This window comes from Chelonia mydas, chromosome 9 (assembly GCF_015237465.2).
Source record: "Chelonia mydas isolate rCheMyd1 chromosome 9, rCheMyd1.pri.v2, whole genome shotgun sequence".
In the NCBI taxonomy this organism is placed as follows: domain Eukaryota; kingdom Metazoa; phylum Chordata; order Testudines; family Cheloniidae; genus Chelonia; species Chelonia mydas.
Window position 1 is genome coordinate 55,174,786 of NC_057855.1, and position 20,822 is coordinate 55,195,607.

The 20,822-nt window shown below is 48.7% G+C and overlaps 1 protein-coding gene across 1 annotated transcript in view; it reads right to left on the reverse strand.

The window, feature by feature from the left end:
- The window catches only part of CROCC2 (ciliary rootlet coiled-coil, rootletin family member 2), a 212,359-nt gene that overhangs the window by 138,581 nt on the left and 52,956 nt on the right, over nucleotides 1–20,822 (reverse strand). The window contains 6 exon segments of the mRNA XM_043522756.1: nucleotides 172–354; nucleotides 1,935–2,134; nucleotides 3,501–3,716; nucleotides 16,376–16,465; nucleotides 16,610–16,706; nucleotides 18,596–18,823. Of these exon segments, the coding sequence (XP_043378691.1) occupies nucleotides 172–354; nucleotides 1,935–2,134; nucleotides 3,501–3,716; nucleotides 16,376–16,465; nucleotides 16,610–16,706; nucleotides 18,596–18,823 (1,014 nt within the window).

Genomic DNA, 20,822 nt, shown 5'->3' on the forward strand with positions numbered 1-20,822 from the left:
CTCCAGTGTCAGGCAGGCATGGCTCCAAGTGGGTTCCCTACCAGGAGGATGCTGGGCCATCTGCCCCAGCACCGTCCGTCACATCAGCGTGGAGTGGGGAATCCACCCCCCCACCCTGAACGAGACTGCCCTGCACACCATAGTAACATGGGCAGATGTGAGGCACCTCACCTTTGCTCCAGCTCTTTCCTCATTCTCTCCCGCTCCTTTGCCAGCTCCTCCTTCTGCTCCCCCAGGAGGCTTTGCTGCCTCTGCAGCTCCGTGGTGAGTCTCCTCAGCCTTTCCACCTCCAGATGGGAGGAGTCCACCTGCTCGCTCAGACTTCTCACTGCAGCCTCTGTGGTCTCCTTCTCCCTGAGGGTGAGAGGGAAACTGTGAGTCACCAATCTGGCCCTGCGATAATGTCACCCACATCAATGGTGGGCCTCTTGCTCCCACAGTGGCTGGATGAAATAGGAGTCCTGGAGTCCCCTGCTGCTTCCAGACCAACGGTGTTAGAAGCTCACAATTTTAGGGCACAGCAGCACAGGCTAGCCCCATGAGTAATTATCCAGCACCCTGGGCAGGCCTGTACAGTGTGTGCTGCTGCAGCTTTGCTGCTCCAGTACCGGAGCAGTGTGGGGATGTCTGCTCAACTACTGTCACACCCCATTATTGTAGTGAAGAGGTCCAGTTGGATTTAGGTTCAATCCCAGTTGATGACACATCCAGGGGCCCGTGACAATGACACAGAATTAAATGTTGGAGCAATCAGCATCCACCAGTTTCACCTTGGAAAAAAGCTTGGTGCACAAGCCAGACATAAGAGAACGACGCATCCCAGCACTGCGCAGAGCTGCCGTTTCTCCGAGATCCAGGATCAGCGAGGTTTCTGGGCTCCCCAGAACAAAGGAAGAACCTACAGAAACATCCTGATGTCTCAGTCCTGTTGTGCAGATTGCTCCAAGTACCCAACGCAACCAAACCACACAGGGTAACTTTGTTGAAACATCCTGGCTTCAGTCACTTTGCTGTTCCCATTAGGAATTTCAGTGGCATGACTGTTCCAAACCTTCTCACACAGGCTGGTGACCAAAGGAGGCAGGTGGAAGGGTCTGCGAGGATGCAACATCTGGTGGAGTCATATCTGGAGCTCCAGTCCTCAGACTGGAAGCTCCTCAGAACATTCTACTTGCATGGAGGACAGGACTCATTCTCCTCTATGCCTACTCACCAGTGCATGTCTACATACATCATTGGGTCTCATTACCCATGTCTCCTTAAAATGGAGAGATGCTCAGAAATGGATGCTGAAACATGTGTTTCACAAATTCATCTGAAATTTTCCTTTTTTGTCAAAAACAAAGAACAAAAATGATTTTTTGTTTTGTTTTTTGAAACAGGAAGCTGAGGTTTTGGTGTTGGAGGTTTTTTCCCTTTCTTTCCTTTCCCCCATATGGGGGAAGGGGAAAAAAAGGAGAGAAAGGGAAAGAAAGAAAGAAAGAAATCAAAAGCCAAAAAGCTGAAACAATTGGATTTTGTTTGTTAAAAATCCAGAAAATTAATAAAAGAAAACAAAACTTTTCAGTGAAAATGTTCATTTCCAAAGATAGTCATACTTTTGTCAGATAAAAGTTTGGAGCAAACAGTTTAGATCAGCTCCAGTAATACGAGCAGTCTGAGTGAGCCCAAAAAGCCAGAGACCTGCAATGGGGCGGTTCTCTTTCGCTTGGACTGAGTCTCCAAACGCTGAAAATCTGCAGGGCTTGTTTAATCCTGAACACAGCACTATGGAGTGACACCCTTTCCCATTTGGACCATACCACAGGCTTGTCACATGCATTACCCTTGGGGTTGGGAGAGTGATTCTGTCCTCAGCCAGGCCATCCCAGGGTATGGTGGCTTCCGACAGTAATTATCGATCCCCCCCCCCCCCATCCTACTCCCATGTGCACCTGCTGAGAATCTCCACTGAGGATTTACAGCGTTGCAAATCCTGCCTGCAATCCTGCAGGGCTCTGGCCAGCTCCTCACGCTCCGGCCTCTGCTCCTGCAGCTGCTGCTCTGCCACCTGCACCTCCTGCTGGCAATCAGACAGCTGCTTCCTGACCACCCCCAGCATGTCCTGGGCAGACTCCAGCTGAAATTGCAATTCCTGGCCGCAGAGTGGAAAATAAGGCACAAGGGTAAAGCGCATATTGCACTCTGCTTCACATGACACAGCACATGCACACATATGCACAGGGCCAGAACCCTGCTATCCTGGTGAGTGAGTGAAGGGCAGATCCTGAGACACAGGGACCTAACTTACTCACGGCTGCATCACATAGCTTAAACTCAGCGCCCCCCCGTTCCCCCCGAACCTAAGCTAGCAGCTGTGCCTTGCTGACCTTCTCCCCTCCAAGGAGTGGCCTGATGCCACTTTCAAACCAGGCCCACACAATAAGCTGCACTGGCTGAAGGTTTTCTCCCAGGGCTGCTGCATGGCTCCTCTTCATCCCTAGTGAATCCCCCAGACCCTCCCCTGTGCCCTAGTGTTACATCCCTCACTCTCATGGCATGGTGGTACAACCACTACCCTTCTATCCAGGGGCTCCATCACCACCCATGGGATAGCCCAGCCCCACCCAGCACACGCTCCCTTCTCTGAGCTGGTGCTTCCCACTCCCGCTGCTCCAGGCAACAAGAGACCAGGGCTGGGGCTCACCCCCAGGTCCCCATGTGGAGATGCAGAGACAGTCCTGGCTGGAGACTTCAGGCTGAGCTCATCAGTGGCCTGCAAGGTGCTGTAAATTAGACCCTCCTTGCATGTCTATTGACACCTGCCCCTGCTGCAAAAGGGAGTGGGAACTGATGAATCCACACACTCAGGAGCTGGGACCAGTCTACTGTAATTAACACCTCCATGCCCCATCTTCTGGCTCTCCACAGCCCCTCAGAGTGGCACCCTCATGGCTCTGGCCTTTCCTTTTCCTTCTCCATCTCATACTCTCTCCTTTGGCCTATTCCTTTGCTCATGCCATGTTATTTATCCCCCTGTCAGCACCTAAGCAGCATAAGGCCCCAAGCAGGTTCTCTTATTATCTGGAGAGACGCTCCTGAGCTCCCCTGCTTCCCTTGTGGGCGGTTCTGTCTCTCTTTGGGTGAATGTAGGGAAGTTGGAGATGACAAGGAATTGCAGGTCAATATGCCTGGTCCACTACTAAGGGCTGTGGCTGGCCAGTCCATCCAGCACAGTAATGACTCTCCAAGAAATCATGTCTACGCTCATTCCCTTCATGTCTGCCCTTCCGTTAGCTGTTGATCCTGCCCTCCCAGCCCCCGCCCCTGGGACTGACAAAGTCTCACAGAGCTGGGCTGCCTCTCCTCTTTTCATCCCCCCCAGACATTTTGGGATGCAGCATTCCACTGGATGCAACACCATCACTTTGCTCCTCGGGGAAACCAGCCCCAGTCTGTGGGCGGACACTTCCTGAGATGCTAACTCTGGGGCTGACCAGAGCTCGAGGCAGTGTCCTCACCTGCTCATGCTGCTGTCGCCTCCGGAGGGCGCCCTGTACGGCTTGCAGCACGGCATCCTGGCACAATGGGGAGTGAGCACGGGACGGTGACACCCACCGGTGATGTGAAGAACTAGAGCGCAAAGGGGAGATTTGTCTGCCAGGGTCTTCTGCACCTGTCGCCCTCGTGCTGTCCAGTGAGAGGGGCCCTGCACTCTCAGCATCGGCCAGAGCCAGCTGGGGAGAGAAGGGTGGGGGGTTAATCCCAACAACGCCAATCTGCCATTACCTTCTGCACTCAAGCTCCCAGCTACACTAGAGCAACCCAGCCACCACTGCCAACTGGGGGGCCTGAAATGAGGCCCTGAGTGCTGAGAATCCCCATTCCTGCTGAAGTCTGTGGGAGCTGGGGATGCTCATCACTTCTGAATAGGTCATGCTAGGATCCAGAGAACCAGGTCAATTAAACTTTGGGTCAGAACCCCACGCTATCCAAATTTGAATTTTGGTATTGAGAGTTTGGTTGGCTAAAAAGCAGTTGCAATGGGTGAGCAAAGAGCATATGAGGGCCTTGACAAAAAAGCCCTGAAAGTTTTGTGTTCAGGAAAGGGGATAAACTTTAGAAAGAAAGCTACAAATCAAGAACTGAGATATCTGTTAATGGCCAGTGATCAGGAGGCAGGAGCACAGCCCTTACCTGATGCTAAAGAAGCTACAGAAGCAATGAAACTGCAAGCCCTGAGAGACGGCCTGCAGTTGGAACATGAACAAAAACTGGCAGAAATTCGAATGAGAGAGAAGCAAGCCTTGACCCAGCTGAAAAAAGAAGGAAAGACAGAAGGAAAGCCTGGCTGCTAAGGAGAGGGTCCTCCAGATGCAACAAAAAACTGACAGATTTCAGCTCCAAGTCAAAAAAGCAATGGAAGAACAGCAGAAATGTATCCTCTTGAAAGTCCAGTATATAACAATGTTGGTATGTTGTATAACTCTGAGCAGTTGTCTGAGTGTAACCAAACGTACCCCAACACTGCCACCTTTTATGTAAATACTGTTACTGTGAGTTCAGTAGAGGGTGGCCCCATAAATTGTGCCAATGCTATATATGGGACTGGTAATGAAAAATTCATGGAGAGTGTAAAAGTCAATGGTAAAAGCTGTTTAGGGCAAATTATGGCTTCTAACATCACTCTTGTTAAAAGAAAAGGAGTACTAGTGGCACCTTAGAGACTAACCAATTTATTTGAGCATAAGCTTTCGTGAGCTACAGCTCACTTCAAAGGATACTAGTACTCCTTTTCTTTTTGCGAATACAGACTAACAGGGCTGCTACTCTGAAACCTGACTCTTGTTAAAGCAGATCTGGTCAAAGAGGAAGATTACTTACCAATTCAGAGTCTGAATGTTGTAGTCCTCTAAGAGTTTACCGTAAGCATGCCTTTAGCCAGAATCCACCTTGAATGGAATGGTACTAAGCATGAAGGTATAGCTGGTGTAAGGAGGTTATTGCCTAAGCCCTGGTCTACACTAGGACTTTAGGTCGAATTTAGCAGCGTTAAATCGATGTAAACCCATACCTGTCCACACGATGAAGCCATTTATTTCGACTTAAAGGGCTCTTAAAATCGATTTCCTTACTCCACCCCTGACAAGTGGATTAGCGCTTAAATCGGCCTTGCCGGGTCGAATTTGGGGTACTGTGGACACAATTCGACGGTATTGGCCTCCGGGAGCTATCCCAGAGTGCTCCATTTTGACCGCTCTGGACAGCACTCTCAACTCAGATGCACTGGCCAGGTAGACAGGAAAAGAACCGCGAACTTTTGAATCTCATTTCCTGTTTGGCCAGCGTGGCAAGCTGCAGGTGACCATGCAGAGCTCATCAGCAGAGGTGACCATGATGGAGTCTCAGAATCGCAAAAGAGCTCCAGCATGGACCGAACGGGAGGTACGGGATCTGATCGCTGTATGGGGAGAGGAATCCGTGCTATCAGAACTCCGTTCCAGTTTTCGAAATGCCAAAACCTTTGTCAAAATCTCCCAGGGCATGAAGGACAGAGGCCATAACAGGGACCCGAAGCAGTGCCGCGTGAAACTGAAGGAGCTGAGGCAAGCCTACCAGAAAACCAGAGAGGCGAACGGCCGCTCCGGGTCAGAGCCCCAAACATGCCGCTTCTATGATGAGCTGCATGCCATTTTAGGGGGTTCAGCCACCACTACCCCAGCCGTGTTGTTTGACTCCTTCAATGGAGATGGAGGCAATACGGAAGCAGGTTTTGGGGATGAAGAAGATGATGAGGAGGAGGAGGTTGTAGATAGCTCACAGCAAGCAAGTGGAGAAACCGGTTTTCCCGACAGCCAGGAACAGTTTCTCACCCTGGACCTGGAGCCAGTACCCCCCGAACCCACCCAAGGCTGCCTCCTGGACCCAGCAGGCGGAGAAGGGACCTCCGGTGAGTGTACCTTTTAAAATACTATACATGGTCTAAAAGCAAGCATGTGAAAGGATTACTTTGCCCTGGCATTCGCGGCTCTCCTGGATATACTCCCAAAGCCTTTGCAAAAGGTTTCTGGGGAGGGCAGACTTATTGCGTCCTTCATGGTAGGACACTTTACCACTCCAGGCCAGTAACACGTACTCGGGAATCATTGTACAACAAAGCATTGCAGTGTATGTTTGCTGGCGTTCAAGCAACATCCGTTCTTTATCTCTCTGTGTTATCCTCAGGAGAGTGAGATATAATCCATGGTCACCTGGTTGAAATAGGGTGCTTTTCTTCAGGGGACACTCAGAGGAGCCCATTCCTGCTGGGCTGTTTGCCTGCGGCTGAACAGAAATGTTCCCCGCTGTTAGCCACAGGGAGGGGGGAGGGTTGAGGGGGTAGCCACGCGGTGGGGGGAGGCAAAATGCGACCTTGTAACGAAAGCACATGTGCTATGTATGTAATGTTAACAGCAAGGTTTACCCTGAAAGAGTGTAGACAGTGTTTTATAAAATGTGTCTTTTTAAATACCGCTGTCCCTTTTTTTTTCTCCACCAGCTGCATGTGTTTCAATGATCACAGGATCTTCTCCTTCCCAGAGGCTAGTGAAGATTAGAAAGAAAAAAAAACGCACTCGAGATGAAATGTTCTCCGAGCTGATGCTGTCCTCCCACACTGACAGAGCACAGACGAATGCGTGGAGGCAAATAATGTCAGACTGCAGGAAAGCACAAAATGACCGGGAGGAGAGGTGGCGGGCTGAAGAGAGTAAGTGGCGAGCTGAAGAGAGGGCTGAAGCTCGAATGTGGCGGCAGCGTGATGAGAGGAGGCAGGATTCAATGCTGAGGCTGCTGGAGGACCAAACCAGTATGCTCCAGTGTATGGTTGAGCTGCAGCAAAGGCAGCTGGAGAACAGACTGCCACTACAGCCCCTGTGTAACCAACCGCCCTCCTCCCCAAGTTCCATAGCCTCCACACCCAGACGCCCAAGAACGCGGTGGGGGGGCCTCCGGCTAACCAGCCACTCCACCACAGAGGATTGCCCAAAAAAAAGAAGGCTGTCATTCAATAAATTTTAAAGTTGTAAACTTTTAAAGTGCTGTGTGGCATTTTCCTTCCCTCCTCCACCACCCCTCCTGGGCTACCTTGGTAGTCATCCCCCTGTTTGTGTGATGAATGAATGAAGAATGCATGAATGTGAAGCAACAATGACTTTATTGCCTCTGCAAGCGGTGATCGAAGGGAGGAGGGGAGGGTGGTTAGCTTACAGGGCAGTAGAGTGAACCAAGGGGCGGGGGGTTTCATCAAGGAGAAACAAACAGAACTTTCACACCGTAGCCTGGCCAGTCATGAAACTGGTTTTCAAAGCCTCTCTGATGCGTACCACGCCCTCCTGTGCTCTTCTAACCGCCCTGGTGTCTGGCTGCGCGTAACCAGCAGCCAGGCGATTTGCCTCAACCTCCCACCCCGCCATAAACGTCTCCCCCTTACTCTCACAGATATTGTGGAGCACACAGCAAGCAGTAATAACAGTGGGAATATTGGTTTCGCTGAGGTCTAAGCGAGTCAGTAAACTGCGCCAGCGCGCCTTTAAACGTCCAAATGCACATTCTACCACCATTCTGCACTTGCTCAGCCTGTAGTTGAACAGCTCCTGACTACTGTCCAGGCTGCCTGTGTATGGCTTCATGAGCCATGGCATTAAGGGGTAGGCTGGGTCCCCAAGGATACATATAGGCATTTCAACATCCCCAACAGTTATTTTCTGGTCTGGGAATAAAGTCCCTTCTTGCAGCTTTTGAAACAGACCAGAGTTCCTGAAGATGCGAGCGTCATGTACCTTTCCCGGCCATCCCACGTTGATGTTGGTGAAACGTCCCTTGTGATCCACCAGAGCTTGCAGCACTATTGAAAAGTACCCCTTGCGGTTTATGTACTCGCCGGCTTGGTGCTCTGGTGCCAAGATAGGGATATGGGTTCCGTCTATGGCCCCACCACAGTTAGGGAATCCCATTGCAGCAAAGCCATCCACTATGACCTGCACATTTCCCAGGGTCACTACCCTTGATATCAGCAGATCTTTGATTGCGTGGGCTACTTGCATCACAGCAGCCCCAACAGTAGATTTGCCCACTCCAAATTGATTCCCAACTGACCGGTAGCTGTCTGGCGTTGCAAGCTTCCACAGGGCTATCGCCACTCACTTCTCAACTGTGAGGGCTGCTCTCATCTTGGTATTCATGCGCTTCAGGGCAGGGGAAAGCAAGTCACAGAGTTCCATGAAAGTGCCCTTACGCATGCGAAAGTTTCGCAGCCACTGGGAATCGTCCCAGACCTGCAACACTATGCGGTCCCACCAGTCTGTGCTTGTTTCCCGAGCCCAGAATCGGCGTTCCACAGCATGAACCTGCCCCATTAGCACCATGATGCATGCATTGGCAGGGCCCATGCTTTCAGAGAAATCTGTGTCCATGTCCTGATCACCCACGTGACCGCGCTGACGTCGCCTCCTCGCCCGGTAGCGCTTTGCCAGGTTCTGGTGCTGCATATACGGCTGGATAATGCGTGTGGTGTTTAATGTGCTCCTAATTGCCAAAGTGAGCTGAGCGGACTCCATGCTTGCCTTGGTATGGCGTCCGCACAGAAAAAAGGCGCGGAATGATTGTCTGCCGTTGCTCTGACGGAGGGAGGGGCGACTGACGACACGGCTTACAGGGTTGGCTTCAGGGAGCTAAAATCCACAAAGGGGGTGGCTTTAAATCAAGGAGTAGTTCAGGCAGGAGTTCATGGAGGGTTCCAATAAGAAATGGTGCACCTAAGTTACTGTTCTTATTGGAACAAGGAGGTTAGCCTGGCCTCTGATTGATACATGGCTAGATTTAGCTCGCTGCACCTTCTCTGTGAGTGACTGCAGTGTGACCTAGAGGAATGAGTCCCCTAGACAGGGGAAGAGGCAAACGAGTACAAAACAAATCTGGTCTATTTCTTGTTTTGATCCACTCCATCTATCTTTTACATCTTTGGCTGGCAGCAGACGGTGCAGAAGGACTGCATGCCATCCACATCTCATGGCTGCTCGGCAGAAGATGGTACAGTACGACTGCTAGCCATCCTCATCTCTTGCCTGCCTGGCAGAAGATGGTGCAATATGACTGCTAGCCATCCTCATCTCTTGCCTGCCTGGCAGAAGATGGTACAATACGATTGCTAGCCATCGTCATCTCTTGCCTGCCCGGCAGAAGACGGTACAATACGACTGCTAGCAATCCGTATTGCCTGCCTGATCACCATAAGACGGTTCAATAGGACTGACTGCAGGACTAAAGAGAATGAGCTGGTCAAGTCACCAAAAATTTAGTCCCTGCGCCCATGTCTGCCCAGGCGCTCCCAGCCGACGTGGCCAGGAGCACCTCGGACACGACGAGGACGGGTAACAGTCATACTGCACCGTCTGCTGCCAGAAGGCAATGGGTTGCTGCTACTGTGTAGCAATGCCATACCGCGTCTTCCAGCACTCAGGAGACATACGGTGACGGTTACCTGAGCGGGCTCCATGCTTGCGGTGGTATGGCGTCCGCACAGGTAACTCAGGAAAAAAGGCGCGAAACGATTGTCTGCCCTTGCCTTCACGGAGGGAGGGAGGGAACGGGGGCCGGACAATATGTACCCAGAACCACCCGCGACAATGTTTTAGCCCAATCAGAGTGCTCCATTGTGACTGCTCTGGACAGCACTCTCAACTCAGATGCACGATTGTTTGCCGTTGCTCTGACGCAGGGAGGGGCGACTGAGGACACGGCTTACAGGGTTGACTTCACGGAGGGTTCCAATAAGAAATGGTGCACCTAAGTTATTGTTCTTATTGGAACAAGGAGGTTAGCCTGGCCTCTGATTGATACATGGCTAGATTTAGCTCGCTGCACCTTCTCTGTGAGTGACTGCAGTGTGACCTAGAGGAATGAGTCCCCTAGACAGGGGAAGAGGCAAATGAGTACAAAACAAATCCGGTTTATTTCTTGTTTTGATCCACTCCATCTATCTTTTACATCTTTGGCTGGCAGCAAACGGTGCAGAAGGACTGCATGCCATCCACATCTCATGGCTGCTCGGCAGAAGACGGTACAATAGGACTGCTAAGCAATCCATATTGCATGCCTACTCACCATAAGACGGTTCAATAGGACTGAATGCCGGACTTAAGAGAATGACCTGGTCAAGTCACTAAAAATTTAGTCCCTGCGCCCATGTCTGCCCAGGCGCTCCTGATCGACCTCACACAGGCGACCAGGAGCACCTCGGACATGACGAGGACGGCTACCAGTCGTATTGTACCGTCTGCTGCCACAAGGCAAGGGGTTGCTGCTACTGTGTAGCAATGCAGAACCGCGTCTGCCAGCACCCAGGAGACATACGGTGACGGTTACCTGAGCGGGCTCCATGCTTGCGGTGGTATGGCGTCCGCACAGGTAACTCAGGAAAAAAGGCGCAAAACGATTGTCTGCCCTTGCTTTCACGGAGGGAGGGAGGGAGGGAAGGGGGGACTGACGATATGTACCCAGAACCACCCGCGACAATGTTTCAGCCCCATCAGGCATTGGGATCTCAACCCAGAATTCCAATGGGCAGCGGAGACTGCGGGAACTGTGGGATAGCTACCCACAGTGCAACGCTCCGGAAGTCGACTCTAGCCTTGGTACTGTGGAAGCACTCCGCCGAGTTAATGCACTTAATGCACTTCTGTGGGGACACACACACTCGAATATATAAAACCGATTTCTAAAAACCGACTTCTATAAATTCGACCTTATTCCGTAGTGTAGACATACCCTAAGGATCTTTTGATTGGGGAAAATGTCAAAGCTTTATTCAGTCCAGGTAGCCAGTCACAGGAAAGGAATGATCTTAAACCTGTCTGTTTTGGGCAATGATTTGCCTGGGGAGGGTTTCTCCAAGTGTTTGTCTGAGCAAAAAAGCAGTATGTCTGTGAATGAAGTTTCTGAATGTCTGTCTAATGTCTCAGAAGTAAATCTGGAATTAGATCAAGCACAGAAAGAACTCATTGGTCAGGAAAATATTTCTCAGGAGCAGATTAAAGTGGATGGTCAGGGTAAAGCCCTAACTGAGAAAGGAAAGGGTAGATTTTTGATGGGTAATGAATTATTGGCAAGTACAGCTTGTAAAAGTGAACCTGGAAAAGGTAACTGTGATTTGCTGGAAGTAGCTCAGTGTAGTGAAGAGAGCAGCAGTTTATCCTCGGGAGCGGCAATGTGCCTGATAAGGAAAGTTTGGATGAACCTAGGCAGCCTTGTGAGCTGATGGCATTATCTAGTCAGCAGTTTGGGAAGGCAAGGATAGTGGAAGATGAGTGTCCCTATACCTTACCTAAAAAAAAGAAAAGGAGGACTTATGGCACCTTAGAGACTAACCAATTTATTTGAGCATAAGCTTTTGTGAGCTACAGCTCACTTCATTGGATGTATACCTTACCTATTACCTGTGTGGAGAATTGTGACAGTGAAGGAAATGTGCCTGTGTCTGTCAAGGGTATTGACTTGCCTATGGAGGGAGCTACCCCGGTCTCCAAGCAGTTGTCTGTGAACAACCCTGTGTGCTGGGACAAGGGAAATGAGATCCCAAGCTGTGTGTCTGGTAAAGTAGAATGTGTCTCCAGCTCTTCTTTGTCTGTGGAGCAGAGAGAAGGTGCCTTTCAGCCTGTGCGGGTTGAGAATAGTGTAGTTGTCTCAGAGTTGGTTCTGGATTCAACTAAAGCCCAGGAAGGGAATGGTCCTAAGTTTGTGTCTGCTAGGGAGAATGGCGCTGTAACTAGGTTGCATCCAGTTAGTGTTGTAGCAGAATCCCAGACACCAGACAATTCTGGTGCTTGTATTTTGCCTGTTGCTAATGTGTGGCTGGGAAAGGTGTAGCAACTCTGTCTAATAAGGGTGATACCCTTGCCAGGGCACAAGGAGAGCATAAAGGTGGTTTGATTGTGTTACCTACTGATGGTGTGGAAACTTGTAGAAAGAAGGAAAAGATTCCTGAACTTGTGTGTGGCAAAGGGAAGGAGAATGCTTCTAGCCTTTTATCTAGGAAGTCTATAAGTATGCCTGAAAGGGGATTGCGTAGGAATCCGCCTGATGGGCCAGAGGTGATTCTGGATGTGAGACCCAGAAAGAGTCTGTTGTTGCTCAGGAAAGTGTTCCTTTAGAGCAAGCCCTAAGTGAAGAGGGTAAGGGCAGAATTTCTCAGAGGGGCGAATTGCTCCTTCGAAAAGCTCCTAGGGAAAGGAATCCTCATGGTAGTCTTTGCGAGCAGTTTACTGCAACTGAAGGGTGTGAAAGTGATTTAACCAAGAAAGTTTCAGTTCCTAACAGCCAGAAATTTTCTATGGTGAATGGATCCACTGACTTTCCTTTTGAAAGATCCAGCGTGGATAGCTTTGAGAAGGTCTCAGATGGAGTGAAAGCTGCTAAGAAAGTTGAAGAGTCCTATAACCAAGTGGCTGGTTTGGCCAGCTTGTTGGGGAGACAAGGTTGTTGAGAGAGGAATGTCTCCATGCTGATTCTGTGAGTGAACAGTCTGTGTCTCAGGTTCAGAGGGAAGACTGGGTAGCTGAGTCTGCAGAGCAGAACAGCTGTGCAGTTAATCTCTCGAGAATGCAGGGGATGGCAGGTATACTCTCATCTCTAGACACTTTGGATATGACTTGTATTCTCTCAGTGAACTTAACATCTGATTCCATGTGGAAGCCGAGGTTGGTAAGGGAAGGACCACAGAACTTTGAGTCTAGCTTGTTAGTGAAAATGGATGGTATCTCTTTAAGACAGAGTCCAGCCTTGGAATTTGGTAGCAGTTAAGGATCTAAAAACTGGTAAACTGGCTCCTGTCTGTGGTAATGCAAATTACTTGGCTGGCAGGGAGAAGACGGACTTGCTAATAGCTATTAGCACAGAGAGCACACCCAATCAGCCAGTGAATTCTGTTAAACTAGAGAAATCAGGGTTTGATCCTTCAGGACAGGAAGGAAAGAGAGACCTTAATTTTGCAAAGGGAAGCCACAGGCTAACCCTGAAAGGCCCAAACCTCAATGGTATTGAGCCAAAGTGTGGCATGACAAAAATTATTGTAAATAGACACTTGCAATGAAATTCTTTTTATTGCTAATTGTAATTCTTGTAACTAATGTGTTGCTATTACCAAAAACTGTAAAAGTGTACAATGTGCCAAATCTTTTGGAAAATCCCTTAAATATGTTAAAAGTGATACATAAGATCACACTTTATGCTAAAGGGCCTTGTTATACTGATGTTGCACAGTATTAATGCCTGTACACAGTCTTGGAACTTTTCACAGGGGAAAAGACATTCCAAACCTGATGTGCGGTATGAACAGGGAAACTGAGGCACACTACCACCTTGCTTTCATGGCTAAATGCCAAGATTCCTGTACTATAAACAATAATAATATCTACATTAAGTTGATGTTAATTGGGTTTCAAACATTTGCCAGAGCTTTTATGGATAAAGTAGCTATGTTCTTTAGCTCTTGGCAAGATCACATACAGGAACCATGCTGCAAGAGCAGATCCAATCCACTATTGTTCTAACCAAGTTTTACCTTGAGTTTGTAAAGAGATTCATTCATGTTATTGAACATGACTTTGATAAACCATTTCTGTTATACACTGGTACGGCTCCTAACCCAATACTAGCTGTAGTAAGACAGAATCAAGGATGGGGAGCTTTTGAGATGCCGTCAGTGATGTTTGTGTCATCCCTTCCTGCATCAATTTTGCATTGGGGGTGTGACATTATTGACATAATCTGGGACTGTATAGATCATCATTGCAACCAAGGTCCTGTAGTGGCACCAAATCTTTTATAAAGGGGGTCAAATGAGGTGTCTAAGACAAGGTTATGGTTTGCTGATTATGATTAAGCTGTCTATATGTGTGTATCATTTTTGTAGTTGAAGTTATGAATGTTGGCTCTATACTGTCTGTAGTTCAAACTTGTGCTATGCTTCCGGGTGACACCCCGGACAAGTTGGTGTCAGCTCTGCCTAGCCTGCTTGATGGCCCATTAAGGACCATCAGCTATACAACTGACCCATTGAGAGAAGGCAGACACGCCTTGGGACTCAGCAAGGTATGCAGGGACATGCCTATGGACAGAACTCTGAGGTTTTTACAGGCCATGTGATGGACAGCTTGTCTTTGGAACTAAGAAAGAAAGACCACATGGCAAGAGAATATAAAAAGCTGCTGCAGCTCCTCCATCTTGTCTTCAATCCTGCTTCATACCTCTGGAGGAACTTTGCTACATTGAAGCTTTGAACCAAGGACTGAAAGACCCATCCCAGCTGTGGATATACTCCAGAGACTTGATTTGAACCTGCAGTTTATTCCACCACTGCTGCAAGCCTGAACCAAGAACTTTGCCATTACTGTATGTAACTGATTCCATTTAACCAATTCTAGCGCTCATCTATATCTTTTTCCTTTTATGAGTACACCTTTAGATTTTAGATTCTAAAGGATTGGCAACAGCGTGATTTGTGGGTAAGATCTGACTTGTATATTGACCTGGGTCTGGGGCTTGGTCCTTTGGGATCGAGAGAACCTTTTTTCTTTTACTGGGGTATTGGTTTTCATAACCATTGTCCCCATAACGAGTGGCACTGGTGGTGATACTGGGAAACTGGAGTGTCTAAGGGAATTGCTTGTGTGACTTGTGGTTAGCCAGTGGGGTAAAACCAAAGTCTTCTCTGTTTGGCTGGTTTGGTTTGCCTTGGTGTACATAGAAACCCCAGCCTTGGCTGTAATTGCTCTGCTTTAAGCAATTTGTCCTGAACTGGCACTCTCAGTTGGGTCCCACCAGAACCAGCCTCATAACAGGCCCTTAAAGCTAATTAAACCCAGATCGCTATTGTAGACACCTCCCTGCTGATCTGACATCAGCACTTGGGGCTTACAGAAGGCCCTGGTCCAGGAAGGCACGTAAACATGTGCTGAACTTTAAGCACATGAAGTCAGTGAAATTACCTGAGCTTAAAGTGAAGCATGTGCTGAAGTGCTTTCCTGCATCAGGCCCTACGTAATTAATGCCCAACTCTTGGGGATCCACATTTGAAAACGTTGACCTTGGCTACACTGTCAGGAGATGGACATTAGCCCCAAAACAAACAGAAGCGGTGAAGAGAACTGTGCACCCAAACCAGGAGCAACATTAGTGTCCAGTGCACATGGAGATACGAGATTCTGCATGCCCAATTGCCAACCTAACCGAGCTCTCAGCACCCGATCACGAGACATGCTGAGCATCTGCAATTCCCAGTAACATCCATACTCTGCAGGCCCTCAGTTATGCACACAACTGTACATGCATAAAGCCATCTATAGCTTTGCTAGATGGGCAGCTCAAAATAATAATACCTATTTCTTTTCATTCAGAGATTTCAAAGCACTTTCCTAAGGAGATTAGTATCATTATCCCCATTGTATAGATGGGGAAACAGAGGCTGAGAATGGGAAAGGGACTTGCCCAAGGTCTCCCAACCTGTCAGTGGCGGAGCTAGGAATAGAAGCCAGGTCTTCTGAGTCCTAGTCCAGTGTTCTATGCACTACGCAACACTGCCTTATAGAGCTACTATACTAGGGTTCCATGGACAGCTGTTTAAATTGTGACTGGTGCCTGCATAAGAGTGTCAGTATGATGGCCCTGATTCAGCAAAGTCATTAAATCCCACTGCAGTCAATGGGACTTAAGCCCACGCTATTGGGTCTATTGTTACAAAAACAAGCACCAGCTCTAGAAATGGGACTGAAAACAATAAGAGCCTGAAGAGCCATGGAATGACTTAGTGCCTGCATCAGATTAACAACAGCATGAGCTGAGCACCAGTTGGGAGGCCTGATTTCAAACAATCATCGAGCCAACTTTCAGAAGAACAAAATGTACAATAACAGAACCTGTAGTAAGAACTCTGCCCTAGTGCCTTCTCTTAGATACCTAACATACTCTATTCCAACACATGGGTAAGTAAAGAACCTGTACCATCAACTACACTGTTGTCTTTAATACACAATTAGTCATCAAATTTCCACTATTGAGCCATATGGTCTGAATCACCAAATTAAAACCATTCACAATATAGACATAAGGGGCCCTTACTGGATTTAGTTCTCTATTGATCTAAGGTACATATGGCTCCCATTACTGTAGTAGCTGAGCAACCTTGTGAAACAGGGCATCCCCATTTTATAGAAGGGGAACTGAAGCACAGAGAGGCTAAGTGACTTGTCCATGATCACACAGGAAGTCTATGGCACAGCAGGGACTTGAATGCAGATCTTCCAAGTCCAAGGCGAGTGCCTTGACCACATTCTTGCACTTTGCTGTGAGTGAAGTAGCACACCTGTGTGATGCTGTTCACGATTCTCTGCAAAGATTCACTTTCATCTTTCAGGTCCTGCACTTCCAGTAGCTCTCCAGTTTTAGTGACTTCCTGTGTTCAAAGATAAGTGATTTCTTAGTGATGAACATAAGGAAAGATCAGAGAAAGTGTAAAGAGTGTGTGTGTGTGTGTGTGTTTATATGTTTGTGTGTGATAGTGACTAATTGAGAGAGAGGAGTTTGTGGATATGTGTACCAGTTTCTGAACGTCCAGTTTTAGAGCAGAGATGGTCTTCTCTTTCTTTGCATTCTGTTCTTTAAGTTTCTGTCCTAAAGCGGTCAGTTCTGTTATCCTGAAAGATACAAGCCGGGCACAGAGAGCAGGTTGTTCAGAGTGAAGAAAGTACCACAGGCTCAGTGGCAAAGCTGACATTTCCCCAGCACCTTTCAGTCCCTCCAGGGCATTCAGAGACAGTTCAATGCAGAGAACAGCTGCTTGTACAAGACAAGATCTACACACAGGAACTAGATGGATGGGGTGAACACCTGACACATTTCAGAGATAATGACCTTAACTAAAGAGGCACCAAGCCAGGAGGATCACTGAGTGATAGGAAGGGAGGGTGGGATGAGGAGAGTTAAAACTTTACACAGCTGGGAAATTTGTCACTGATTTACCATAATTCTGCTGAACAACAATCTCCTGGGCCACAGAATGCTATTTCCAGGGTAACTACTGTGTCATTTCTAGGAACATGAGAAGAGTTACATTAAATATTCCATGGTGTTTACTGAGTTATTTTTCAAACACATTTCTCAACATCAATATGAGAGGAATAAGAAGAAGCTGCAGCCATTATCATCCTTCGCCCTCTTTCCCTAAGCTTGGGAGCCCTGGCCTGGATGGCTGAGAATGGAAGGGGAATGTTCTCTCCAAGGCCCCAACCCCACAATTTGTTGGACATGGGTAGGCTCCTGTGCTAGCATAGAGCTGTCCATTGGCTTTAGCAGCGTTCAACACAAGCTTTGGGTCAGTTGCAGGATTGGGCCCAACACCCTTCAGTCTTAGGCTTCCCCTCAGAGCTCCACTGGTGATCCCAACCCTGACCTGGATACAAAGCCCCCTCCTGACTGGACAGCTGTCGCCCCAGGGCTCTGCAGTCAGGGGAGGGCTCTGCAGTCATCCAGGTCAGTCCTGGCTTTCAGGGGAGGATAGCTCAGTGGTTTGAGCAGTGGCCTACTAAACCCAGGGTTGTGAGTTCAATCTTTGAGGGGCCATTTAGGGATCTGGGGCAAAAATTGAGGATTGGTCCTGCTTTGAGCAGGGGATTGGACTAGATGACCTCCTGAGGTCCCTTCCAACCCTGAGATTCTATGATTCTAACCAATGGATTCAGGGTGTTTATTTTCTCTAGTTTGGGGCCTTTTACTTCTTAGAAAACACTTCTGTGGGTTTAATCTGTTTGTAGCTGCATTGTTTTGAGCAGAAGTCGGGTTCCATTAACGCATCACAGCCTGTCTGCCTACGTATAGTGGTTATATGGCCCTCCTGGCCTCTCCAAGTTCACCTTGGGTCCCCAAAACATGCCACTGGAAGAGGGGAAGGGGATGAGATCGCATCCTGTCAGTGACTTGTTTCCTGGGTCTAACCCAGTGATCAGCATCTCAGAAGAACCCTTGGCAGATCAGTGGCATTATTTACAGGCAGAGTGCATCCGAGGTCACTCCCACTCCCGCCTGCAGCATGAACCACTGCCCCCCTTCCCCTTTCAATCTGTATTGGTTATTTAAAACCAGTGATGAAAACAACAGGATCAAAGGAGGGTTTGGTGTTTGATTTTAGTTAGAGTCAGTCCCAGGTGGCCCCACCATGCCCCTGAAGTGGAATCCCTCCTGCCCTAGGCAGAGCACCCTTTCCTTGGGTCTGAGGAGATTTTTCTTTCTGAGCTCAGATCCTCAGCTGGCCTAAATCAGCCCAGCCCCCTGGGTCCCACTGACATCAACGGTGTCAATTCTTTTAGCATCAACTGGCGATTGAGCCCATTAGCTTCAACAGAGCTATGCTGATTTACACCCGCAGGGGAGCTGGTCCATGGGCTTCAAAGGAGTTACATCAATTTACATCAGCTGTGCAGCTGGCCCTTCTTTGGAAGCTCTTAGGAAAAGCCAGAGGCAGGGAGCCAGAGCATGACCCCAACTAGAGACTTCTCCATTGGTTCGCTAGGCCCCATAACATCTTCACCTGGAGTTCAGCTCTACTTTCTCTCCATCCCAGCGGCTCTGGAGCTGAATCATGTCCCGGACCTTCTCCTGAAGCTGCTGCTCCAAGCGTGCCCCCTGCAGAGCCTGCTTCTCCAGCAAGCAGGCTGCACCACTCTCGGACAGACGCAGGTTCGAGTCCAAGTTCAGGCAGGCAGTCTGAAGGCGGCGTGCAGTCCTTGCCATGTCTGTCTGGGCCTCAGCCAGGCCTCTGGCAACAAGAGAGAAATCGCCACATGTGAAGAATCACAGAGAAATCCTTGCAGTTTTAGAGCGCATCACCTCAAAGCCAAGACAGGGCTCCTAGCACCCAGCCAGCCAACAGCTGTCTGAGCGTCCTCCCAACAACTGCCAGGGCCCCAGCAATGGAAACCTACTCAGGACTTTGTTGTAGGAGCAGTAGTGATCCGTATGCTCTGTATAACCTGTATGTTCAAAAGATCTGTTACACTCCCCCCACTCCCGCTGCCCCCCTTTGTCTCTTCTCCCTCTTTGAATACCTGTGAAGTGGCTTTCCCCCTCCCTCCTGGAATGCTTGTGGGATGAATGGGCTGCTTGAACAGCTGGAAGATCAGAACAGCTCCCAGGTAGACAAGGTGTCTGGGACTCTAATTAGGCAGCGCTCACACACCCAATGCATGGCCACTGCATGGCCACTGTCCAAGGTGGAGTGTGACCAACCAGATGCGGCCAAGTCATCTCTAGTCACAGGCCATGAGGAGCAGGTCCTTAAAAGGGGAAGGGGCCATGTGCTCAGGAGTGCACTCACAAGCTTGTACCTCCTGTGAAGGCCCTTCGCCCGGACTGCCTGGCCAGTGGTTCGCTGCGTTGCATTCCATCATGCCCCGGGAAGACTTACCTTCATCGCACCATCCATCGCTGCGCTGTGGGACACTTACCTTGAAGGATCCTGACATCTCCAGTGCCGTGCCTGTCCTGGGAGCTTGAGTATGTGAGTGTGAGTGTGACCCTTCGCGCCCCCTTCTTTTCAGCTTAGCTGTCAGTATAATAACCTGCTGCTTTCTGCCAAACTCTGGCGGGTCATTAGTCCTCCCTAAGCTTACTAGCAGGCCCAATTTTGGGGAACAAGGACAGCCTGGCACGACTCACTTCCTGGGGGGCACCAGATCCAGAGCTCCTTTGGAAGCTCGATCCCCTGTCTGGCTGTTGTGATGTTATTAATATGAACTGTGATCGTATCGATCATTGTTGCAACCAAGATCCTATAGTAGCACCAAATCTTGTACAAAGGAGGTCATGTAAGATGTCCATGAAAAGGTTATGATTTGCTGGTTATGATTATGCTATCTGTACACATGTATCATTTTTGTATTTAAAGTTATAAGTATTGGCTCTATACTGTCTGTATTTCAAACTTGTGCTGTTTTTCTCTGTGACACCCCCAGACAACGTGGCATCAGCACTGTCTAGCCTGCTTGATGGCCCATTAAGGACCATCAGCTATACACCTGACCCATTGAAAGAAGGCAGATACACCTTGTGACTCAGCAAGGTATGCAGGGACATGCCTATGGACCAAACTCTAAGGTTTTTCCATGCCATGTGCTAGGTGGCTTGTGTTTGGAACAAAGGAAGCGCAAGCCACATGGCAAAAGGACTATAAAAGGCAGCTGCATCATCTCCATTTTGTCTTCAATCCTGTTTCTTCCCTCTGGAGGAACTTTGCTACAAACTGAAGCTCTGAACGAAGGACTGAATGACCCATCCAAGCTGTGGATGTACTCCAGAGACTTGATTTAAGCCTGCAGTTTATTCCATCACTACTACAAGCCTGAACCAAGAACTTTGTCATTACTGTATGTAATTGATTCCATTTAACCAATTCTTGCTCTCATCTATATTTCTTTCTTTTTATTAATAAACGTTTAGATTTTAGATTCTAAAGGATTGGCAACAGCATGATTTGTGGGTAAGATCTAACTGATATATTGACCTGGGTCTGGGGCTTGGTCCTTTGGGATCGGGAGAACCTTTTTTCTTTTACTGGAGTATTGTTTTTCATAACCATTCATCCCCATAAGGAGCGGTGCTGGTGGTGATACAAGGGAACTGGAGTACGCGAGGGAATTGCTTGTATGACTTCTGATTAGCCAGTGGAGTAAAACCAAAGTCCTCTCTGTTTGACTGGTTTGGCGTGCCTTAATAGTAAAGGAACTCCAGCTTTGGGCTGTAACTGCCCTGCTCTAAGC